The 21,388-nt window shown below is 34.7% G+C and overlaps 5 protein-coding genes and 1 non-coding gene across 9 annotated transcripts; 4 read left to right on the top strand and 2 right to left on the bottom strand.

The window, feature by feature from the left end:
* Positions 1 to 258: 258 nt before the first annotated feature.
* On the top strand, positions 259 to 3,739 carry LOC107961990 (uncharacterized GPI-anchored protein At1g61900). 2 transcript variants are annotated; one of them, XM_016898194.2, is made up of 8 exons: positions 259 to 618; positions 1,215 to 1,394; positions 1,482 to 2,087; positions 2,208 to 2,453; positions 2,589 to 2,600; positions 2,781 to 2,924; positions 3,056 to 3,100; positions 3,287 to 3,739. In XM_016898194.2, exons 1-8 carry the CDS (start codon positions 558 to 560, stop codon positions 3,352 to 3,354), a joined length of 1,362 nt encoding a protein of 453 aa, XP_016753683.1. In that variant the 5' UTR covers positions 259 to 557; the 3' UTR covers positions 3,355 to 3,739. The 2 variants fall into 2 exon arrangements, with proteins under 2 accessions (XP_016753683.1, XP_040971895.1); XM_041115961.1 differs by lacking the exon at positions 2,589 to 2,600 and having other exon boundaries at positions 301 to 618.
* Positions 3,740 to 5,910: 2,171 nt separating this feature from the next.
* On the bottom strand, positions 5,911 to 6,580 carry LOC107963439 (uncharacterized). Its single transcript, XM_016899957.2, has one exon. It carries the CDS (start codon positions 6,453 to 6,455, stop codon positions 6,123 to 6,125), a length of 333 nt encoding a protein of 110 aa, XP_016755446.1. The 5' UTR covers positions 6,456 to 6,580; the 3' UTR covers positions 5,911 to 6,122.
* A 1,139-nt stretch (positions 6,581 to 7,719) lies between these two features.
* Positions 7,720 to 7,792, top strand: TRNAR-UCU (transfer RNA arginine (anticodon UCU)). Its single transcript has one exon. It is a non-coding gene; the product is annotated as a tRNA-Arg (tRNA).
* Positions 7,793 to 7,914: 122 nt separating this feature from the next.
* LOC107961988 (uncharacterized) lies at positions 7,915 to 11,062 on the top strand. The gene is made up of 2 exons (XM_016898192.2): positions 7,915 to 8,033; positions 9,665 to 11,062. The coding sequence occupies exon 2, from the start codon at positions 9,666 to 9,668 to the stop codon at positions 10,887 to 10,889; it is 1,224 nt and encodes a 407-aa protein (XP_016753681.1). The 5' UTR covers positions 7,915 to 8,033; position 9,665; the 3' UTR covers positions 10,890 to 11,062.
* Positions 9,888 to 13,186, top strand: LOC107961989 (mediator of RNA polymerase II transcription subunit 21). The gene is made up of 4 exons (XM_016898193.2): positions 9,888 to 11,704; positions 11,798 to 11,875; positions 11,964 to 12,015; positions 12,877 to 13,186. Exons 1-4 carry the CDS (start codon positions 11,498 to 11,500, stop codon positions 12,951 to 12,953), a joined length of 414 nt encoding a protein of 137 aa, XP_016753682.1. The 5' UTR covers positions 9,888 to 11,497; the 3' UTR covers positions 12,954 to 13,186.
* On the bottom strand, positions 13,166 to 20,478 carry LOC107961987 (abnormal spindle-like microcephaly-associated protein). Of its 3 annotated transcripts, none has more exons than XM_016898187.2 (18): positions 19,700 to 20,478; positions 19,070 to 19,541; positions 18,895 to 18,980; positions 18,559 to 18,672; positions 18,265 to 18,453; positions 18,104 to 18,169; positions 17,779 to 17,835; positions 17,466 to 17,588; positions 17,268 to 17,384; positions 16,894 to 17,001; positions 16,668 to 16,803; positions 16,158 to 16,295; positions 15,549 to 15,725; positions 14,653 to 15,464; positions 14,157 to 14,346; positions 13,740 to 13,965; positions 13,499 to 13,654; positions 13,166 to 13,400 (listed from the first exon to the last, which is right to left on the bottom strand). In XM_016898187.2, the coding sequence occupies exons 1-18, from the start codon at positions 20,333 to 20,335 to the stop codon at positions 13,301 to 13,303; spliced, it is 3,903 nt and encodes a 1,300-aa protein (XP_016753676.1). In that variant the 5' UTR covers positions 20,336 to 20,478; the 3' UTR covers positions 13,166 to 13,300. The 3 variants fall into 3 exon arrangements, with proteins under 3 accessions (XP_016753676.1, XP_016753679.1, XP_016753680.1); XM_016898190.2 differs by having other exon boundaries at positions 14,653 to 15,461; XM_016898191.2 differs by having other exon boundaries at positions 16,668 to 16,797; positions 19,700 to 20,477.
* Positions 20,479 to 21,388: the final 910 nt, after the last annotated feature.

The raw sequence follows: 21,388 nt of genomic DNA, 5'->3' as shown, positions 1-21,388 counted from the left end.
GAAACCAAGGAACCAATAAATAAAATTTAAATTTTATATATTTTAGTATTTTATAATTTTATAAAAATATAATTTTAATAATTTATTAGATTTCTTATAAATTTTTATAATATTTATAAAAATATATATTAATAATATATTAAAAAATAATTTTAAAATTTCAATGCAAATAAATTTTAAAATTTAAATTACAGCCCTTATTTTTTATATTTATTAAAAAAAATTAGCTTTAATACTGGGAAAATAGTAGGTGAGTCTGAGAGTATTTAATTTGAGTGTAGGGCCTACTCTCCTTCAAGAGGACAGCTATTTTCATTAGTCATTACTCCTCGCTGCTTTGCTTTAATTGTTTTTAGTCCCCACCACTCTTTGAAGCTCATTCATGGCTTCTTTGGGCTCTCTTCTTCTCTCTGTCTGCCATGTCTTCCTCCTCTAGTTTTTCACGTTCCCAAACTCTCCTAACGTCTTAACCATTCTCCTAATCTCTTTTCCATTTTTGGCTTCCTTTAAGCTTTCTTTCCAACCTTACTTGTATTACTAAGTGAAAGAAGAAGATTATGAGTGCAGGGGTGTCTCTCCTCACTATGCTATTCCTTGAGTTGTTTATGCTTTTCGCCTGTGGGTGATTTTGCTTTCTTGTTTGCTTATTTGGGTTTTGTTTATTTTAGCATGATCTGTTAGTTTCAATAATTGGGTACTTGGGTCATTGTTTCCAAAATTTCAATTGTTTTTCTTTTTTACTAACGGGGAAATGTTAGCCTAGATTTCTTAAATTTTGCTGTGTGTATTTAGGGTTAGAGAAATGGATTCTTCTTGGATTTGTGTGGGGAAGGGTCTTCCTAGAAAATATTACTGCAATTTCCAGTAAAGAGCTACAAATTTGAGTTCTTTTAATTGCTTACCCACAAATAGGTGTTCTAGTTGTTACTCTGTTTAGCAAAACCAGTGCTTAGAAATGTATGATGGTGATTAAAACTATTTGAAAGAACTCCACATTACACCATGGAGGTGTTTGAGATCTCTTGACTAATTGTAAATTGCTTTCGTTGACGTTGTAATGAGAAATGGGAATTGTTATAGCTTCATATATGAGGAACATACATGAGACATGTCTTGTCAATGACATTTGTCTGCTCTACTATTATTTGTACTTGTTGAAAGCCACAAACTTCATGGTAAAGTGTATGATAATTTCATCCTTTCTCTCCTTTCAGGCTTCCATGAATGTTTATCCAGCCCTGTGGATCAACTTAAAAGTTATATCTTAACACAAAGAGGAGCTGATGCTTTCTTACCTGAAATTACTCCGAGTGCAGCTCCTCAGCCATTTCTTCCTCTTCTTGCACCTTCTCCGTTGTCACCATTTACAAATAGTACTATTCCGAAATTATCAGGTATTTGTTACTTGGTTCGTAACATTGGAATGTCAAAACAATTCAGATTTAAGTGTATAATTACTTATTGTACTTGGCCTTTTGTAGGACTTTGTATGTTAAACTTCACTGCTTCTCAAAGCTTAATGACCATGACCTCAACTGATTGTTGGGCTGCATTTGCTCCATTGTTGGCTAATGTAATATGTTGTCCTCAGTTGCATGCGACTCTCGTGATTCTTGTTGGTCAATTTAGTAAAGAGACCGGTGTGCTTGCTTTAAACAGAACCCTTGCGAAACCTTGCCTTTCAGATATTGAGCAAGTCTTGGAAGGCCAGGGTGCTAGTGATGATCTCAAGCAGGTGTGCTTGATTCATCCATCAAACCTTACTGAAGCGTCGTGCCCAGTAAAAGATGTTGATGAATTTGAGAACACTGTAAATTCTTCTGAGCTTCTTGCCTCATGTGAAAAGATCGATCCTGTGAAAGAATGTTGTGACCAAGTTTGTCAAGGTGCCATATCAGATGCTGCAACAAGGATTGCATTGAAAGCTTCTGATCCTTTGAGCATGGATGGAACCCATGTTCTACCGGAGCACTCGACAAGAGTAAATGATTGTAAAAGCATTGTCCTTCGGTGGTTGGCAAGTAAACTTGACCCTTATCGTGCAAAGGAAGTTCTTAGAGGACTAACCAATTGCAATGTTAACAAAGGTGAGTTTGGAATTTCTTATACATAGATAGGATTCACCTATGCATGTAAGAAAATCCCTTTCGATATTGAGTAGCATTCAAATTTTCATTACTTCTTTGTCTTTTTGTTTTCTGCTTCAGTTTGCCCTCTTGTTTTCCCCAATATGAGGCATGTCGCAAATAGCTGTGGAAATGGAATAAGTAACCAGACTGCTTGTTGTGATGCTATGGATAGCTATGTCTCTCATTTGCAAAAGCAGACCCTCATTACCAACTTACAAGCTTTGGATTGTGCTACCTCACTGGGGTTGAAGCTGCAGACATACAATATCACCAAAAATGTTTATAGCCTATGTCATATAAGCCTCAAGGATTTCTCTCTTCAAGGTTAGTTTTGTTTTTCTATATGCACCTCTAATAATGATCTTTAGTGACAATTTTGATGTGGTACTATTACTAACACTTATTTCTTTTTGTCATCACTATTGATTTCGGTACTGATTACAAATTTGTACACATCAGTTGGAAGTCAGGGTAAGATGCTTACAACACTCAGGATTTCTTCCTATTTCTTGCACCTTAAAGAAGTGCAAAATCCTATGACTTATATTTTCTCAAAGCAATAATATTTCTCATATGCCTAGATTATCTAAGACGTGCTTGATTGTTTATAATAAAGTGCATAATATGTAATTTTTTTTCTCGTGCTTTTAGTATCTGGATGTCTCCTGCCAAGCTTGCCCTCTGATGCGACATTCGATCAGTTTTCTGGAATCAGTTTCATTTGCGATCTAAATGATAATATTCCAGCTCCATGGCCGGATCCATCACTTCTACCAGCTTCATCATGCAATAAAAGTATGTACTCTCTAAGTTTATTGCTAGCTGCTAAAATATAATCTATATTAGAAAATGATTTCATATTACCATGATGCTCTTTTCCTCTCTTTTCATCTTTCATTTATTTCACCTGGGTTTTTGGCATGCAGCTGTAAGAATCCCTGCACTACCTGCGGCAACAAATGCTCAAAGCAGTAAGAAGTAGATCATTTTACTCGAATAATTGTAATCTCTTTGAGTTGAGAGGAATTTACATATGTCTTGCCATGTAAACTCTAATAGTTCAATTTATGTCAAGTAGCTGAGTTATGTTGTTGAACATAAGGTTGACACACAATCTATGCCTCTTTCACTCTCTGAGTATTCATTCTCTCTTGCAGGACTTTACAATGAATATGCTGCAGTATATCTTCTCATCGCTTCTTCATTGACCATGATTATACTCTAGTTCGAGGCTGATTCAGTCTTTTCTCCAGAACTGTATGACATAAGATCAGTCTTCTTAAGGACAAATGGATGAAATCCTCTCAAGTTTAACACTGATTCAGGCATGACCACCTGTTAATGGAATGTTCAACCAGATGCAGACTCAAGTCCATGTATCTGATCATATAACGATTCTTGCATGTTTTCTGTAATAATATTTTTGTAAAAAAAGGCTACTTGGGTGCAAGAGAAAAAGTTATGTTGTATCTACATTAGTATTTGAGTATACCATGTAAATTTTGATTGGATATCTATTTACAAGAATTTTTATTCCTGTTGCAAGACTTTGGCTTAAGCCTGTTGGAAGTTTTGTAAGCAGCCAATAAAATCCAAATTGCCTTTGTTCAGTTAGATTGTCGGTGCTTAGATCATAAGACGTGGGCATGAGCTCATTGTTTATGAAGTACTACATGCATGAAAAGGAGAACAACAGTTCAACAACTGAGGGTCGCCTTCAGATAGCATTTGAGGCTACTCTTACTCTTAAGTTGTGACCTTGGGTTGCAGAGACGTATAAATGCTGTTGGGACATGCCTCAATATTTCACATTGAACGCGCAGTACACTGTCTGCAGTTGTGGAGGTAACCCTTTCATTTCGACACGCTTGTGTTCAATTATACCTTTAGTAATAGATATAACTTTTGTTTTTGTTTTTGTTTTTTTTTTTTTTGAAAATTTCGGTATCGAATAGTTATATTGAACTCTAATTAAATCTGAAATCAAGTCGGATCGGATATTTTTGAATGTTGTTTTTTCTATCTACCTTACTTAAAAAGAAGTATGGATATTGATGAATATTTTAGTAAAGAAGTTTGTTATGGAGATAGAATAACCCAATTCACATTCATCATGTGATATCAAGCTTTACTTTAAGATATAAAGAAGTTTGTTATGAAGATACAATAACCCAATTCCTAAGCCCTTCTTTCTTTCTTTTCTTCATTCTTTAACAATAATGGTTAATTTTCAATTTAGTCCCTTTATTTTTTAATTATATAAAAATAGTTAAATTTCAATTTTGTTCTTTATACTATGTTAAAATTTGAGATTTGATCTTTGCACTTAAGTTTTTTTATATAATTTAATACTTCAATGTTTATAATCTCATTAGTTACTTTAAATGTTTTATTCTAATTAAAATGTTAACATAAATTTAAAGAGTTGTTAATATCATTAACTTTTTTGTTATTAAATTCAAGTCCATTATAATGCCATTTTTTGTGACATTATTATTGAGTGAGTATTTAAGAAAAAAAATTAAAATGTCACACCAACAAATTAACAATTGGACTTGAATTTTTAAATTCGAGAAATAAAAGGGATTAAATTCTTAAAAATAAAGATTAAATTCCAAATATACAAAAAAGAAGAAGAAATAAATAACTTAAAGTATATTGTAACCATTAAATTTTAACTATTTAATTCAAAATAATTAACTCAACACGAAGCATGATAATAATATATATGAAAGGAAGGTGGATCTTCCTCCAACTTACACCTGGCAGCCAAATTGTTTGCCCCTTTCTTTGTTTCTTCCTTCTTTTCATTTTAGCAAACCATGCTCCTTTCTTTGTAATTTGGTGCCCAGATTTAACTGCTATATTTTATCAAATAATTAATTAGTATAAATAATTAATATAATTAAATTTTTACTAAAATATTATGTGATAATATAATTGAAGAAAGTCTTAGATATGGATACCAAAATTTCTATTCCTTTTAGGTTTACCTTGTTGTTTTTTTATTTTCTTTAAATTATAAGATAATGATTAAACTTCAAATTCAATTTTCTAATTTTATGATATCATTAGTTAGCCTAAATATTTAATATTGTTAACTATTTCAGTCAAAATACTAATATTAATTTTTCGTAGGGACAATATTCCAACAAAAAATATATATATCGAGCATGATGAGCTCAAATCAATGTTTTTTAAAAAAAAATCCATATAAACATTTTCAATATTATTTTTATTGTTACATGATTAACATGTAATTTTTTTTTAATTTTAAAATGTTACATCAATGAATTTAATAGAAAAAATTAACCATGATAATAATTGGCCCTAAAATTTTAAATTAAAAAAAATATAGAAGATCTAGATTTCTGAAATTAAAAGTAGAATTAAAATATAATTTAATATTCAAATTTATACCTTATAATTTTACACAAATAAATAATGGATTTGATTTTTTACTCCAAACATCACTTTGTTGTTTGTTTCAAAGGTGCTTATGTTATTGCTAGCTACAAATTAGTAGGCATATGCACAGCGGATTATAACTCTTGAAGCATATTTTCGAGAATAAAAGGTTTTTTTTTAATAATTTTATTATAAGTTTCGATTTTTTTTAATATATTGCTTAAAACTATTCATAGCCCATCCCAACTTATAAATAAGAGAATAATGCGCTTCAGCGCACTCGAATTTACGTCCTTCTGCATTGACAATAATACCCATACTAATCTAGTTAAGACTGAATTTATTTTTAAAAATATATGTTATTTGACTGCGAGTTGCAAGTTGTAGTTTTATTGGTTTTTTAAGATTTTTATTTATTTAAAGGGTTTTCACAAAATCTTATTTTCACCATAAATTCTGAAAACCCTGATATTGGCATTCAACAAAAAGAAATAATGCCAAGTCCAACACTTGATAAAAAAAAATGAAAACAATCAAAATTTCTCACTGCAAAATCGAGAAAACCACAACGTATGCATGTGTATATCAAGTGAACAAAGGACGAGGAAGGGTGGCATTAATGGTTCCACCACCACCACGCTTCTTCTTCTTGTTGTTGTTGTTAAACAAGCGTCTCCAAATTTTCAATCCATCAACCACCTGCTTATAAACGCCACCACACTTCCTTAGCTTCTTCAACCTTGCTCCAATCTTCACCTTTAGCCTACACAATCTCATTCCTAGGAACGATGGTTTTCTTCTACAATCAGCTTGATCCATCACCTTGTAGATCAAGAACTGAGCTCGTCGATGGATAATGTCTTGTGGGTCTTCCTTATTCATCTTTGAGTAACCATTTGATCTCCTCATAACACCCATTGTTGTATATGCCAGGTGCTGTGTGACTTAGGGGTGAACCAAATACTTATAGAAGCCATTGAAGATGTCATGTGCATGTGATGATGAAGCTTTTAACATGTGCAGTGGTTTCAGTTTTGCAGAAAATTTTTAATTAGCTAACCTCTTTGGTCAGTGTGAAATGCAGCAATTTAGTTTGAGTCTCTAGGAATTTATATCTTATTATATTGTGATCAAATCATAGTCCATTTAATCATAATATATGCCAAGTCTATCAAATGTTGGATATTAATGTCACTGCATATGATATTCCAGCTGTTTGTGTGTGGGGTTTTGACTTTTGAGAGAGAGGATGGAAGTAACATTTGAGTGTAACAACAAAGCCGACATCATTTAGTTAATTGGATGGGAACAAAGACATGGTGTGAAAATGGTATAGAAGTCAAAAGAGTTTAAGTACTATAAAAGAGACCAAATTTCCACCGCCAGACATTAAGCATCTTTTAATCAGTGGTGAAGTTAAGTCTTCGGTTGGAGCCAAACATAATTTTCGTAATTAAGCAGGAATAATGGTAAAAATGCTAAGAATAGTAAAAGCAAGATTTAATATAAACTTAAAATTGTAAATTAGGGTCTATTATATTAAATTATTAAGAATAAATTTAAAATAAAATTAGATGTGTTAAATATTTGGTCTTTCTCTTAAAGATGAGATATTAAAAATATATATTGTATGTAGTTTGAGACCATAATTCAAATATATAATTTTTGCATCATTAATTAGAAATTAGTTACTAGAATATTTACACATATTTAACCCATTAGGTGATATATATATATATATATATATATGAGCATATGCAGTGTGCAAAGATATGAGCATATGCAGTGTGCAAAGATATGACAAGGAGATGGGAAAGACACAAGTATTTTAACCCAATACAAGGAAAGAAAAATGATAAACAAATCAAATATGTATATAAAGATATATAGGTGGATGTGATAGGATAGGTGTCTACAGCAGTAATATCAGCAATTAGATGCATTGAAACACTATGAAATAAAACATGTTGTGTTGCTCTCTAAGTCTTCCTATGTGCAGTAGCAATTGAAACACTATCAACAGCCATATCAATTGCTAAATTACCCACAATCTAGCTACGTTTATTCAAAGGGATACCCAATTGAAACACTAGAAGCTATTCAAAGTTGGCTTCTTTGTTGGGGTATAGCTTATTACACATACTTGGGGCAATAAGTAAATAATTTGGAAAGCGAAACAGAAGCGCCTGTGGCCTAATGGATAAGGCGTCTGACTTCTAATCAGACGATTGTGGGTTCGAGTCCCACCAGGCGTGAGCTGTTGTTTTATTATAGTTTTTGAGTTGTTTCAAATGGGCCCATTTCAGGCCCAATGAACCAAACAACTGCTCCAATGGAAATCTCGAAAAGTAAAAAAGGTACAAAACAATTAAAAAATGAGTAAAATTTTTGGTTTGCTTACTTACTTTACTGATTATTATTATCTTGATAATTGATCTCACCCACCATTTTTTTCACTCAGCTGATTTGGATTTTAGAATCTCCAACAGAACAAAGGTACAGTATCCTTTCTTTTCTTTCTTTCAATTTAAATACTGTAGCTTTTGTGGAAACATGGCGTTAACAATTTTGTTTTAAGTGAAATAAACACAATTCAATAGTAATTTGTTTTTCTTTTATATTATTGTATTTGGGATTATTTTGGGTTAGTTCATAACTTAGCTGAAAAAGCCTCAGATTCATTACCCTCTTTAGATTGTTAACAAATAATAAAATAAGATGGTACTTTCTTTGATTTCTACCCCATTGAAAAAATCTGAGATACTTGAAATGTGTCAAAAAAGCTGTATTTTCTGTTTTTAAGGTTATGATTAAGGGCTCAAAACAATGTTGTTTTGTTGCAAATGGGAAGTTTGCCCCCTTCGAATGTTTTTCGGATTCGAGTTTCGGGTTTTATGTCTGTTATGCACAGATATTAGAACTGTCTGTTTCATCCTTGTTTTTTTTTTCCTTAAATATATGACAACATTGTTGTTTTCTCAAGTCTCAATATCCTTTGATAATATGAGAACTTGGGATAAGAAATCATCGTTTAAAGTTTAAAATGGGGATTTGCTTAGCATTTTCAGTGGCTGGTATATTGCTGCATGCACAATTTAGACAATCAAGCAAAACCTATGGACTTGAAAAAGACTTTAGCTCTGTGTCAGAATTTCTTGTATCTGCTTACACATCCTTGACAAATCATGTCTGTATTTTTATCTTATCCCAAAAATTGTTCCAGAAAATGACTGTTCTCTTAGGCTTTGCTTGGTAGAGTGGAAAGAAAATTGGAAAGATGGAAGATTGAAGGGGTAGAAAACTAGAGGGATGGAAAACATAATTTTTCTTTCCATACGTGTGCTTGGTAGGAAAGATGAAAAACTGGATCCATTGCTTGGTAGAGTTGAAAAATGAAAGGAAAGCAAATAAAATTTTTGAAAAATATATAATTTTGATCTAACAGACACCTCTCTTGCATTTTCTCTCCTCTCATCTTCCCTATTTGGAAGGATTGGTTTCTATGCATTAGGATGGAAATGGTCATCTCTCCTATTTTTCTTCCTCACTTTTCTTCCCTACCAAGCACACCCTTAGAGATGGCAAGGTCTTAGAGATCCTGATATCCATAGCTCTTATTTTGTGAGCTTTTGTTCCAACTGTTTGTAGCATTAGCAACACCTATCATGAATGTATATTGCCTGCTTAGCTGTACAAATTTTTCGGAACCATCGGTGTAAGATTGAATATGACAAGACATGTCATAATCAAATCTATATCCATCAGGTTTGTTCTTGGGTCTAACTATATGGCATTTAGCACTTATCAATATTGAAATTTTAGACCAGAAACTGACTCTACTCCAAGAAAGACACTTACCTAATGCACCAATAGGTGGTCATCTTATGTTAATAATGATCTAGAGGGTCTTTTGTTATAGTTTGGTACACTTGATTCTTCTGAAATATGGTTGATTAGTATGGCAAAAGAAGCGGTATCTTGATCAACAACAAATTTGTATGATTTTTCTAATGCACTCTGTTCTTATTTGCTCATTGCAATTCTTTTCTGATTGCTAGTAAACTCGAAAAGCTTATTGCAAAAAGAATTATGATAAGATGGTATAAATTGTGCATCCATCTTTGCAGGATGAGCAGCAAGAATCAAGGGGTAAGCTTAACTTCCTCAGCAGAAACCCCTATGAAGCGGGAACGTGGGGACTACACACCTGCAACACCTGAATCTGACAATCTGAAGAGAAACAAGCAGAGTGAGTGGATAAGTGACCCTGCCTCTTCTGACATGTTAGGTCAGATGGTTTCTGGTGTTATTGAAGGTTCATTTGATGCTGGGTATGTTCTTCATGTTAAGGTAGGTGATACCAACACACATCTTAGAGGTCTTGTTTTTCTACCGGGGCTATTTGCTCCCATTACCAATGCGAACGATGTGGCTCCTCATGCTAAGATGCACAAAAGAAAAGATATTCCTATCCCATTTGTAAACCTCCATGGTCATCTCCATGTTTTGAGTCCATCAGGGAAAAGTGAGAAGCCGGTTGAGCAAAAAAATGACGCATCTAACCGTCATGACCGAGGTCTACACATGGGGCTTGAGCCTGGTGCCTCGGTTGCTGGTGAGAGCCAATTTGCTTCTATTCTAATTCCTCCAGCTAGTAACTTGCCAATAAATGAAGCTGGTCTTCCCTTACGACAAAAGGTCATGCAAGAACAAAGCTCGGATTCTGGATTACATAATGAGAAAGCTGTTGGACAGCATCAGTCACTTCAGGGATTTGAAGCCTTCAAACAGATGAAAGGGCCAAGTATTAATGTAGAGGCAACTAAAGCTTCTGAGCTATCTGCAGAATTTGCTGCTACTTTGCAAGCTACTGAAACAATAAATCTGAAGCCTCAGATTCAATACAAAGCCCTGAGTTCTGAGCTTAAGCCGCAGGCATTGATTCATGATCATGACACGATAAGCCTTGACATTGGCAACAACCAAACTCCCCAAATTTCTGAATCTGAAACTCAGGCCATGGCTTGTGACGCTGGAATCAACATGTTTGGTAAACAGGCTTCATCAAGGCAAGACACCCAGTCAGAGCTTGGTCAGAAGTACATGGACGGATTATTTGCTAGTGATGATGTTACGACTAGTGCAACAGCTCCATGCTCTGCATCCATGACTGGCCTACCAGTAATGATATGTGGGGCAGATACTATTCCATTTGAACCCAAGTCTGGTGCCGAAGAATCTGTTCTTCCAACAATGGTTGTCCCTGAAGTTAACAGTTCCCTAGTTACCACTGCCAACACTTACAGTGTGGAATCCAATGCCAAAGATGCCACTCCACCACCACATTCTTAGGTTTTTCGAGTTACAAAAATAGAATGAGGCTTGCAAGGCAAGGCTTGAAAGATGGGCAGTGAATGTCGTGACCGAGAATAGTTGAGAGAGTTTTTAAGGCAAATGCTTAATTTAGGTACTATTTGTCTCTAATTTGGATTATTTATGATTGTGACGGAAACTCTTTGCAGTCTTATGACTTGGTTTCTAGTTCCATTCCCATATGCTTCTATTATATGGCAAAAAAATCAGCAATCAAAACCCAGTTATTAGAAGGAAAATCTCCCAAAACAGGATAATTGATTCAACATGGTGCAACGAATAAACAAATGGGTCTAGTGAGGCCTTTTTCTTTTGATCAAACAATTCCAAATCCATGGGGTTTAGGGTTTGAAACTATACATAATTTCGTGGGCCAAATGACTCCCTATTTTTAACCTACTTAAGCCCATGTGATTTTTCCCCTTCGAGGCTGGCTCCCTACTCAAAGTTGAGCTCCCCTTCAAAGTTGATACTTTACCTGCATCCCGTCTTTGGGTTCTCAGATTTAAGCAGTTTACGAAGCTCCAAGATCGAATTTTCTGAAAGTTAAGATTCGTAAGATTTGAGTTTTTTCTCGCGGTTTTAAGATGGATATCATTTCCCAATTACAAGAACAAGTAAATTCTATAGCAGCCCTAACTTTCAACACATTTGGGACACTGCAACGAGATGCTCCACCCGTTAGGCTCTCCCCTAATTACCCAGAACCCCCTTCCAATCCCACCGAGGACTCTGCCAATTTCGCCGATCAACCTAAGCTCATGAGTGCTGCTCTTGTTAAGGCTGCTAAACAGGTCAGAATTTCTGGGAATCAATCAGTACTCTAATTACAGTTAGATCCCATGTGGGGATGATATTAGTGATTATTGCTCCCGGTATTTCCACAGTTCGATGCATTGGTTGCTGCACTTCCACCTTCAGAAGGCGGTGAAGAAGCTCAACTTAGAAGGATTGCTGAACTCCAAGTAATATAGTTTGTTCAATAATGTTGTTCGTTTTAAATTAGTTGTTGGAATTTTCTGTTTTCATTTTCATTTTACCCCTGTTGTCTAGGCTGAAAATGATGCTGTAGGCCAAGAACTTCAGAAACAACTGGAGGCTGCTGGTACCTTTCCCCCATCCTTTTTACATTCTTTTTTATGTAGACTTGGCTTGGGAGTGAATGTGTAGATTTGCTTTTCCAAGTCCTTGAAAAGCTATATTCCCCGAATCCAGATATGCATTGAGTAGTCGTGTTGTAGCAACATAATCATCTTCCATCTTCTTATAGATAAATAAGAGAGTGAGTTAGGCTGCGCATTTTCAATATATGTTTGAGCAGTGGCTAAGGGCCAGTTCTTTATTGCTTGCTTTTGAAAAGTTACGTGGAGAAGTGCTTTTTGAGAAGTACTTTTGAAAAATGCTTTGGAAAAATTTATGTTGTATGCAAGACATAGGATGTTTGCTTCATCTCTCATTCCTTTAAACTTTCAGTTCATTTTGATCTACTAGTATTTGTGTTGTTTGGTCAAATTCAGCTATTAGACTTTGTACTTTGCTTAAGTTTTGGATTTAGTACTTGGTACTTTTTCGAATTTTGAAATTGTAGTCTTAACAGCAGTTAAATCTGTTTGGTTAAATTCTACTATTAGCCCTGAATTATGCTTAAAAGTTGTAAATTTAGTCCATGTTATCCGACACAACCATTTTTAGTCATTACATTTTTCAAGTTTCAAATTTTCAATCTTAATGCAAACTTCAGTCATTAAATCTATTAATTAGTTTTCTTTATTTTGAATAATATGTTAAAATAGCAAGCTGACATGGTATTACACATGCAATAACCTATTTGCCGCTTCAAAATTTTAAAATAGCAAATCAAAGTACAGGGACTAATAGCAGATTTTAACCTATGTTGTTTTTTACCTAGAGAAATTAAGCTCCCCAGTTTAAAGTTCTAACTATCTGTATGTTATTTCCTTACCAGAGAAGGAACTGAAACAGGTTCAGGAGTTATTCAGTCAAGCAGCAGATAATTGTCTCAACCTGAAGAAACCAGATTGAATTCATTTCCTTGAACAATCCCTCCTTCCATGTTTAATTTTATTGTCTTTATATTTGTTTAATCCTAGGTTTCTAAAGGTTTATTTATATACTCAAAAGTTTGTACAAAATGTTCCACCTGGGCTTTTGATTCTCTGCACTAGAATTCAATCAAATTACTCTTTTATGTTTGTGAAAAAACCATGTTTACTGTTCCAATAGCAGTGTCAGTGTGCATCTAACAATTCAAATCATATTCATTTGCAAAGAATAGAATCTGAATCAGTCACACATACAACAACAAACACAACCTTTGCATTGAGGATGCAAATCAGTCACATATCAACATTTGCTAACAGATACGATAATTACTGGATTCGATAACCATTTGTTATCAGTCTAAGAAGTTGGACTGCCTTCTTCAATCTTCTATCTGTGTTCTCTTTTAGGACAACAGTACGAGGATTCCTGTAGGATAAGAAAACGTCAGTTGTAGGTCATTTTTCTTCCAACAAGAGACATGTTTCTAAAGGGAAATTAGCTTTTATAGTAAAAAAAAGTCTGACCTTTTTTCAGTGTTCAATTTCCTTGTAAGCTCTTCAACAAGAGTGTGTAGTCTCTTCAAAAGAGCAGGAAACTTGTGTACAGCTTTCACACCTTTCGGATTTGAACATATCTTCTTCAAGATCTCGGAAGCAATAAAGTAACCTTCTTCCTTGTTCCTGGAAATATGTATATTATAACCAAATCAGGAACAAAACAACATAAGATGTACCATTTTCTGATTAAGTTGGAAAATAGGAAAACCTGAGCATCTCCCATAAGATTATCTCAACTGATGGAGGAGTGTCGATTAACACTTCGGCCAAATGGGGATATCGGGCTAAGTTTCTGAGGGTTGAGAGTGCATGCTTTAGAACCTGCTGATCAGGGATGCTTCGACTGGCTGACCGAATCTGTTTCAGTAGAATGCCGATTGCACCCGCAGCCACAAGTTCTTCACAGCATTTCTGAGAATGGGCTGTTGCCATATCTGCAAATTGAGTATAATCATAAGCATGTAGATTCAAATCTCATTTTAGCTTTATCAAACTAGCCTCTGCTCATTAATAGGTGCCCTTTATATTCGATCATATTATTTTAGTGTATGTCAAATCATGATGATTATATTTTCATCTATGTTGATCCGACTCTTTATTTTCTTGAATATATGGAAAAACATACCCAAGGTCTCACAATGGTGAAGAATGCCACTGATGCTTTTCATGCTTAGTAGTACTGAAAGTGCTGATAAAAGCCTGTTAATAATACGTTTGCTATCATCAACGTTCTTAGCAGACTCCACCATTCTCAAGCGTAAATCCTTTAGCTGCCCTCTCGATTCTTTCCGGGCAACATAACCTTTCCAATGAGACTACCAAATTCACAAGGAAAAATGAAGTAGAATAAATTTACTTAAAATTGGGTAAGACATGCAAGTGAACATTCAAAGAATATATATTAAGCACATTAGCAAAAGGATGCGTATTGATTAAGCCAGCAATTTTAACTAAATGTGCCATAGTTCCAAATATAAACCAAGCCAAATATTTAGTGCAATCGATTGTAACAAGTAGAAACATCTTATTCTTATAGAGATATATCAGTTTGACCATAGGATGAAGGCAGCTTAAGAAATACGAGGAAACTTCATAACATAAACATGGGAGAGACAACTTACTTGGATCATAACAACAAGATACCTATATCTCCGAGCTTCTCTCCTTGCCATCCATCCACGCACAAAAGATTGAATGATGATCGCTGAACTGTTGGGATTTTTATATTGTTGATAAGTTCTCAAGCATTTTTGCAGTCGGAAATTGCTCTGAATTTTAATTATTGCTTGCTTTTTCTTCATACAATTCCTTCTTAACTGCCAACCACGGAAATGACTCTGAATTTTAATTATTGCTTGCTTCTTCTTCATAAAATTCCTTCTTAACTGCCAACCACGGAAATGACTCTGAATTCTGGTTGCAGCTAAGCTCTGGTTCTGAAGAGTTCTACAGATAAATTCCTTCCAAGCATTCTGAAAGGCCCTCCAACATTTTAGCCGTCGGAAATTACTTTGAATTTTTGTTATTGCTTGCTTCTGCTTCATAAACCTCATCCTCAACCTCCAACCGCGACAATTGCTCTGAATTTTAGTTGCAGCGTAAGTTCGTTTGTGTAGAGATCTGTGAAGAAAATTCTTCCATGCAATCTGAATCCTGGTTGCCGCTTCTATTTCTCTATTATTTAGACCCTTGACTTGGCACTTAGGAGATGCATTCTCAGTGCAAGCATGACCAAGAATGTGGTATGACCTCACCATCCAACCACGAACATATTTTTGAATTACAATGGCAGCTTTGACAGGGTCAAGACAGGATGCATCTCGTCTTTGAGCTATATAAATCTTTGCTGGTTGCTGTGTGAGCAACACCGATTTTCTTAAATTAACAAAATTGTGTCTCTCAACAATAAGCGTTGCAACTCTCTTGAGTTCTTCTGGCAAAGCGAGGGTCAAAAATTGAAGTGAGAAACTTGGAAATGAAAAATGTATATAACAAAAATGCTTACAAGAGCAAATACCAGCTCGAAATTCCTGACCACTGGCAGAACAGAATTTGTTGATCTTTGTATTTTTCTTTATGGTCAACCAGGTCCTTACAACAGTTTGGACTAAACAGATTGCTTTCATCATCTTCAGAAAATTACGACGCTCTTTCAGTCGTCTATAGTGAGACTGTATGATTGTTGCAGCATTTTCTGGAGCATCATGCAGGAGTTGCAAGGTTAAACGAAGAATATTACTTTCCACAAAGATGCTATTTATGGTGAATGCAATGAAAGGTCATAGAAGTCAAAGATACCATATTAAGTTAAATTTGAGTAAGCGATAAAATCAAGACAACCTTAGAAAAATGCATAAATTTTCAAGTATAGTTTCCATATCCAGAGTTTTGAACTCGCTGTGAACAGATTTCCCATGATAACTTGAATTAACAAGAATGCGACAACAATCAATGAATATCAAAATCAAATTGCTTAAGAAGAAAAAACAGCTAAATAATACTGAGAAAATGTCATAGCTAACCGTATTGAGCTCCTAGTTAGTGTTGACAATACATCAACCTGAAGCAGGATAATGGAAAAAGAAAACTATTACCAAAATTAACTAGAGAAGGAGCACAAAGTAACCTCTTAAAATGTCAAAGCTTGTCTTCTGAGCTGTGGAACAATTCGAAATAGAAGTGGCGGATCTTACAGAACTCCTGTAGTTTTGTTCTGTCATATTTCGCCACCAAGCCTGAATGGCCTTAAACTTTTTAGCAGCATCTGCATAAATGGAATGCAAGAGGGAATAAAGACCAGATTTAGTGCCCGATTCCAAAGGCTTGAACATTTAGTTTCCCGTTGATACAAAAAAAAAAAAAACATTTAGTTTCCTGGAAAATGTGAAAACTTCTCATAATAATTTCCTTAAACTAATCACATCAAAAAAGTACATAAGCACACAAATATATATATCTACTCATGCCAATGCACATCACACACAGACTGTATATAAAATATTTAAAATGCTTTGCTCATCACTAACATTAAAAGCCACGAAAAACAACCCTAAAGGATCAAACAGACTAATACTCTGGATTCTGTCAAAAAAAAAAACTAATACTCTGGATTGACAAGAACCATTATTAGAATAACCTTTAGTGGTATCTATGTCTCTTTCCTTATTGTGCACAACGGTATCTGAACTTGCTGACTGTCTTTGAGTTAATGAATGCCTCCTCTCTAGGCTTTGGCAACCGCAACCCAGTAGTTTATGGAAATTCAACTGATCCTGGCAAAAAAATAGAAGAGCTCTTGAAGTGTTTTCTTAGCTATGACAAGATCAAATTGTTCATAAAAGACTTCTGGGATCAGGCGTTACCACATTTTTCTTGACAATAAGCTGGGACAACAGGAAAACGAGCAAAATTACTACACTCTGATCACTGACTGCGCCATTATGCTCAAGTAAGTCGCTTATTTGCAGAACCTATACAACACCACATGCAGACAGTAAGATGTACAATAATATTTTGACAAATAAACAAGTAAATTCCACATGCACAATCACCATTTAAACCACAATTTATCACTTAACACTGTTTTACCTCAAAGGGGGAAAAATCAGCTTTTAAAACATTAGCAGCATCTCTCATAATCTCACTTTTACCACACTTTATCAAGATTTTTAAGTAAATCAGAAATGTATAAGTAAACGGTACATAATCACTTAATAAGCACTAAACCAAACATTACCTCAGGAAAATTTCCCAATAATGTTGTCAGCTTCTGTGATAATATAAAATTGTGAACTGCATCTGTGTAATCAGTAGCAGACATGATTGATTTTTCACCTCTTGGTTCATGAGAATCCTGTTAAGGCATAATAATAAGATAATAATACATATCACAGTAGAAAAGAATGAAAACATTGGGACAGAGAATCTGCAGTACCTTGTTAGAACAAGAACAAGACAGTTCTCTGCGGAAGTAATAATCAAGCAAACACCATATGGCTTTTCCATTATCCAGAGAAGAAAAGCTATCAATCTTAAGATCATACTTTCCACAAATTGCCTACAACATTCATTTATATTCTTATTAACTGCAATGAAAAGAATAAAAATGCAAATTTTAAAGAGTAAACATGAAGAAAAAGAAAATTCCCTAAGCACAACTATTTTGATTAACAAGTATATCAGACAAAAAGTTACCTGAAAGGTGCAGAAGAAGAAGAAAGTAGTATGGTTATGAAATAACAGAATACCTGGATCCAGTTTAAAAGTATTCCCATAAGAGTGGAATTGATTACATTCAAGCTATCCTGTAGTAACCATAGAAAAATGAAACTGAAAATATGAACACTAGGAAACCTTAATATACAAAAGAAAAAAAAAACATTAAAAAATGAACTTATCTAGGTTTTCTAGTACTTAAGCATAAAGCTACTTGCTATACTTCCTACATGCACTTCTTTTTTTCTGTAATGAATTGAAAAACTAAATCAATTATCCAGACCTCCCAATTCCCCACTTCCCACACTTATCACCCCCCTTTTTCTCATAAGAACTCAAGGAAAGTCTCAAGCGTACCATTTTAAAGCCACCTATTTTGGATATCTCATCAGCAATAGTTGTTTTATCAATCAGAAGAGGCAGCTGCAAGTTCAATGAAAACAGAAATGAGAGAGAATGGTATTAACATTGGCAAAAAAAAACTTATCTAAAAATTTCAGATAGATGAATTAGCAAACCTGTAAGTGAACAAATATATTCCACAGCAAGGACAGAGTGAGTTCCTTATCCCCACTAGCAACATCATCTCCTGTAATCCTCAATCCGTCTTCATCACATAGCATGACACCAGCCTGTTTCAAATATTCCAGGGCAACACCACAATTGGCCAAATTCTTTTTCTGCGTATCTGAAGGAACTACTATTTTCTGCACATGCAACAAGCTGCTGAGTTAAAATTACATTCCATGGGCTGCTTAAAATAACTAATTTATCCTGATGTGTTAATTTTAGGGGATGTGAGAAATACTAACCATGAGGATAGAGGGGTCATGTCGCAAAAGTTGAATTACTCTACAGAGCCGCACCCCGTCTTGAAAATCCAAGAATAAATCCGATACTTGGAAATTGAACTCAACAAGGGCAGACTGCATCAAGGTATATTTGGATAGTAAAAAGAATAAGAAAAGGAGCTGAACTTATAATTTCGTACTTCAAGTATGATATAGAGTTGATGATGTATAATCATCAGCATAAAGTGCCCCCAAAATAAGTTAAAGATGATTAGTGTTCAAAACATGCAAATGGTATATACATATGAATCCACAAGCACATAAGAACTATACATGGATTAAATGTAAACCGCATACCTGCTGATGAGAAACTTTGTAACCTACAATCACTAGATGTGCGAGAAGATTACCTTCTCCATGCATAACATCAGATGACAGAAAATCTAGTTCCATATCATAATTAAGACAAAGTTAGCATATATAGCTTTAAATTACGCAACAAAAACATTCAAGCAAGAAGCAATAGAATTACCATTAAGGACTTGACGACTTGATTTTATACCAGATGAAACTGTGAACAGAAGAGGAGAACCTCCATCCACTCCATCAATACCGTACTTAAGACGAAGAGTGGTCTGAGATTTAGCTCGATCAAGGATAAGAACAAGCAACAAAATTCTCTTCAATATAACATTCCCCAAATTCTCATAGTATCCCGGTCTGTATAAGCCTTCGACCTTCTTGTTATAAGCATAAGCCTTTGCGAGCCCAGAGTGCGAGAAAAAATGCTTTTCTATAACCATCTTCAAAAATGAAATATCTTGCATGGAACTATTATCTCCATCAGATGATAACAGGGAATCACCGCCAAAAATAATATACAACCCGATTCGGAGCCAAATAGGGTTGTAAGACATCAGAAGTTTAGTAGCATTTTCCTTCATTCTAACATCAGTAACTATAGGGCAATGTGCCTTCATTTTTAGCCTCCCTTCATCTATATTCTGAAAATTAATTAAGAACGACAATAAGACTGCAATGCCACCACTAACTAATTAAAAATATACTTACATATGAGCAAATCATCACTAGTTTAACAGTCATTCCTACATAGAAAAGTGAAGAGAAAAAGAAAAAAGAAACGAAATTAGAGAAGTGAAACCTTAACGACTTGAGTCATGGCATTGAGAATCTCCTTGCAATTTCCCAAACTCAAATAAACCCGCATCCGCAGCTTCAAATCATCGAAACTACAAACTTCCTTCAAGGAAGACCTCAAAATCGAATACTTGGTGCTGGAGATATCCGCGGCTATGTTTTCCTCTGATTCATCCCCTCTCCACCACAACTCCCTCATCCTTTTGGGGCTTCTCCAGGTACTATCCACTCGAACAACATTGCTATCGTCGCTGCCATTAATGGAGAGATCACATCCACAAGACTTGGGATTCTGGAAGAGGAAATTCAACCAAACGGTGAGAGATTTGGACAATGACTTAAGCGATTGTTCTTTCTTGAGCTGTTCCTTGCGAGCCGACTGAGATTGCTGCAGCTCGAAGGCTTTGAGCTTCGCTGCGGCAGCGGCTTTGGATCTGGAGCGGGAAGAGGAAGGAGCAAAGGAAGGTCGAGAACGGTGACGAAATGACGAAGAAGTCCTCGGGGTTTGCTTGGAAGCAGTGAAGTACTGAGGACATGGTGAGTGGAAAATGGGAAGCTTGGAAGGGCGATTGGGGGTCTTGAAGTTGGAAATGTCTTTGAAAATGAAAGAAGAAGACGAAGTAAGATGTTCTTCCTCCATTTTTGGTTTAAATTTGATCAATAAATTCAAAATTTTCAGCGAATTTATTGGGAGAGAAAGAGGTCTTTTGCAGCAGAGAAAGAATTAATTTAGTGGGTGAGCAGTGCAGGGAAGAGGAAAAGGAGAGGGAGGTTCTTTTTTTGAATTTGAATATCAGGAGCTGGCCAGTAACGTTACAATGAAGCCGGGTCCGGAGACACGTGGGGAAGCCGGCTAATAGCTTTCACTCGTGTTTTTTGTGATTGAGTTTTAAAAGATTGAGTTAGCCCCCGAAGCTGTATCTTAAAGAATATTTTATATTAGTAGTGTAAATTGCGATCCTGTCAATCCAACCCAAACAAAAATGGTATGTTTGTACCCTCGTCGTAATTTTGACACGTATTCAAGTTGATCACTATATTATTTTTAGGGTGTCATTCAATTTTAAAATTTTTCATTTTAATCACTTCCATTAAATTTGTAAAGGGAAATCTCTCGTGGCATTCTAGCTAATTTTTGTTGTTTTCTACCTTTGGATATTAATATACACCTCATGCCTCCAAATAATTATTTTCCTTTATTTTTAACTGTTGGAGATCAACTCGATTGAGCAATGAACAAGTAAAAATAGTAGAAGAAATTGAGAAATTGAACACACAAATTTAACGTAAAAAAACCCTCTCCAAAGAGGATAAAAAATCATGGGTAAAGATAATTTTAGTATAATGACAAAAAAAACAAAGAGTATAAAAGATAGAGATAAAAATTAAACCCCGAAACCCAAAAACAAAGAACCCTCAAAACGTAAATATAAAATTCTCCAAAAGTGTTATGAGTTCTAATATTTTAATGGGTGTATTTTTTAAGGTTATAAAAGAACCTATTTCTAGGCTAAATTAGTAGGTCAAATAAATTATGTTAATAAATACTAAATATATTATAGTAATAAATACTAAATCTTTTAGTAAAAAAAATATATTTTGTTTAACTTTACTTGTAAGCAATTACTTATTTTATTTAACAATCTTTACTTTGACACGAATTCTCACAACGCCATCTTTGTCAAAACCTGCC

The sequence above is a fragment of the Gossypium hirsutum genome, chromosome A06, assembly GCF_007990345.1.
Source record: "Gossypium hirsutum isolate 1008001.06 chromosome A06, Gossypium_hirsutum_v2.1, whole genome shotgun sequence".
NCBI lineage: Eukaryota > Viridiplantae > Streptophyta > Magnoliopsida > Malvales > Malvaceae > Gossypium > Gossypium hirsutum.
This window is presented reverse-complemented; position numbering and strand designations above follow the sequence as displayed.

Coding starts and splice junctions, on each gene's coding strand:
- LOC107961989 (XM_016898193.2), top strand. CDS start 11,498: ATGGATATCATTTCCCAATTACAAGAACAAGTAAATTCTATAGCAGCC. Junction 11,876..11,963: donor GAAGGATTGCTGAACTCCAA/GTAATATAGTTT, acceptor CCTGTTGTCTAG/GCTGAAAATGATGCTGTAGG. Junction 12,016..12,876: donor GAAACAACTGGAGGCTGCTG/GTACCTTTCCCC, acceptor TTTCCTTACCAG/AGAAGGAACTGAAACAGGTT.
- LOC107961987 (XM_016898187.2), bottom strand. CDS start 20,335: ATGGAGGAAGAACATCTTACTTCGTCTTCTTCTTTCATTTTCAAAGAC. Junction 17,836..18,103: donor AAATAGGTGGCTTTAAAATG/GTACGCTTGAGA, acceptor TGGTTACTACAG/GATAGCTTGAATGTAATCAA. Junction 15,726..16,157: donor AAGCTTTGACATTTTAAGAG/GTTACTTTGTGC, acceptor ATGATGCTCCAG/AAAATGCTGCAACAATCATA.
- LOC107963439 (XM_016899957.2), bottom strand. CDS start 6,455: ATGGGTGTTATGAGGAGATCAAATGGTTACTCAAAGATGAATAAGGAA.
- LOC107961990 (XM_016898194.2), top strand. CDS start 558: ATGAGTGCAGGGGTGTCTCTCCTCACTATGCTATTCCTTGAGTTGTTT. Junction 619..1,214: donor GTTGTTTATGCTTTTCGCCT/GTGGGTGATTTT, acceptor CTCTCCTTTCAG/GCTTCCATGAATGTTTATCC. Junction 3,101..3,286: donor GGCAACAAATGCTCAAAGCA/GTAAGAAGTAGA, acceptor TCTCTCTTGCAG/GACTTTACAATGAATATGCT.
- LOC107961988 (XM_016898192.2), top strand. CDS start 9,666: ATGAGCAGCAAGAATCAAGGGGTAAGCTTAACTTCCTCAGCAGAAACC.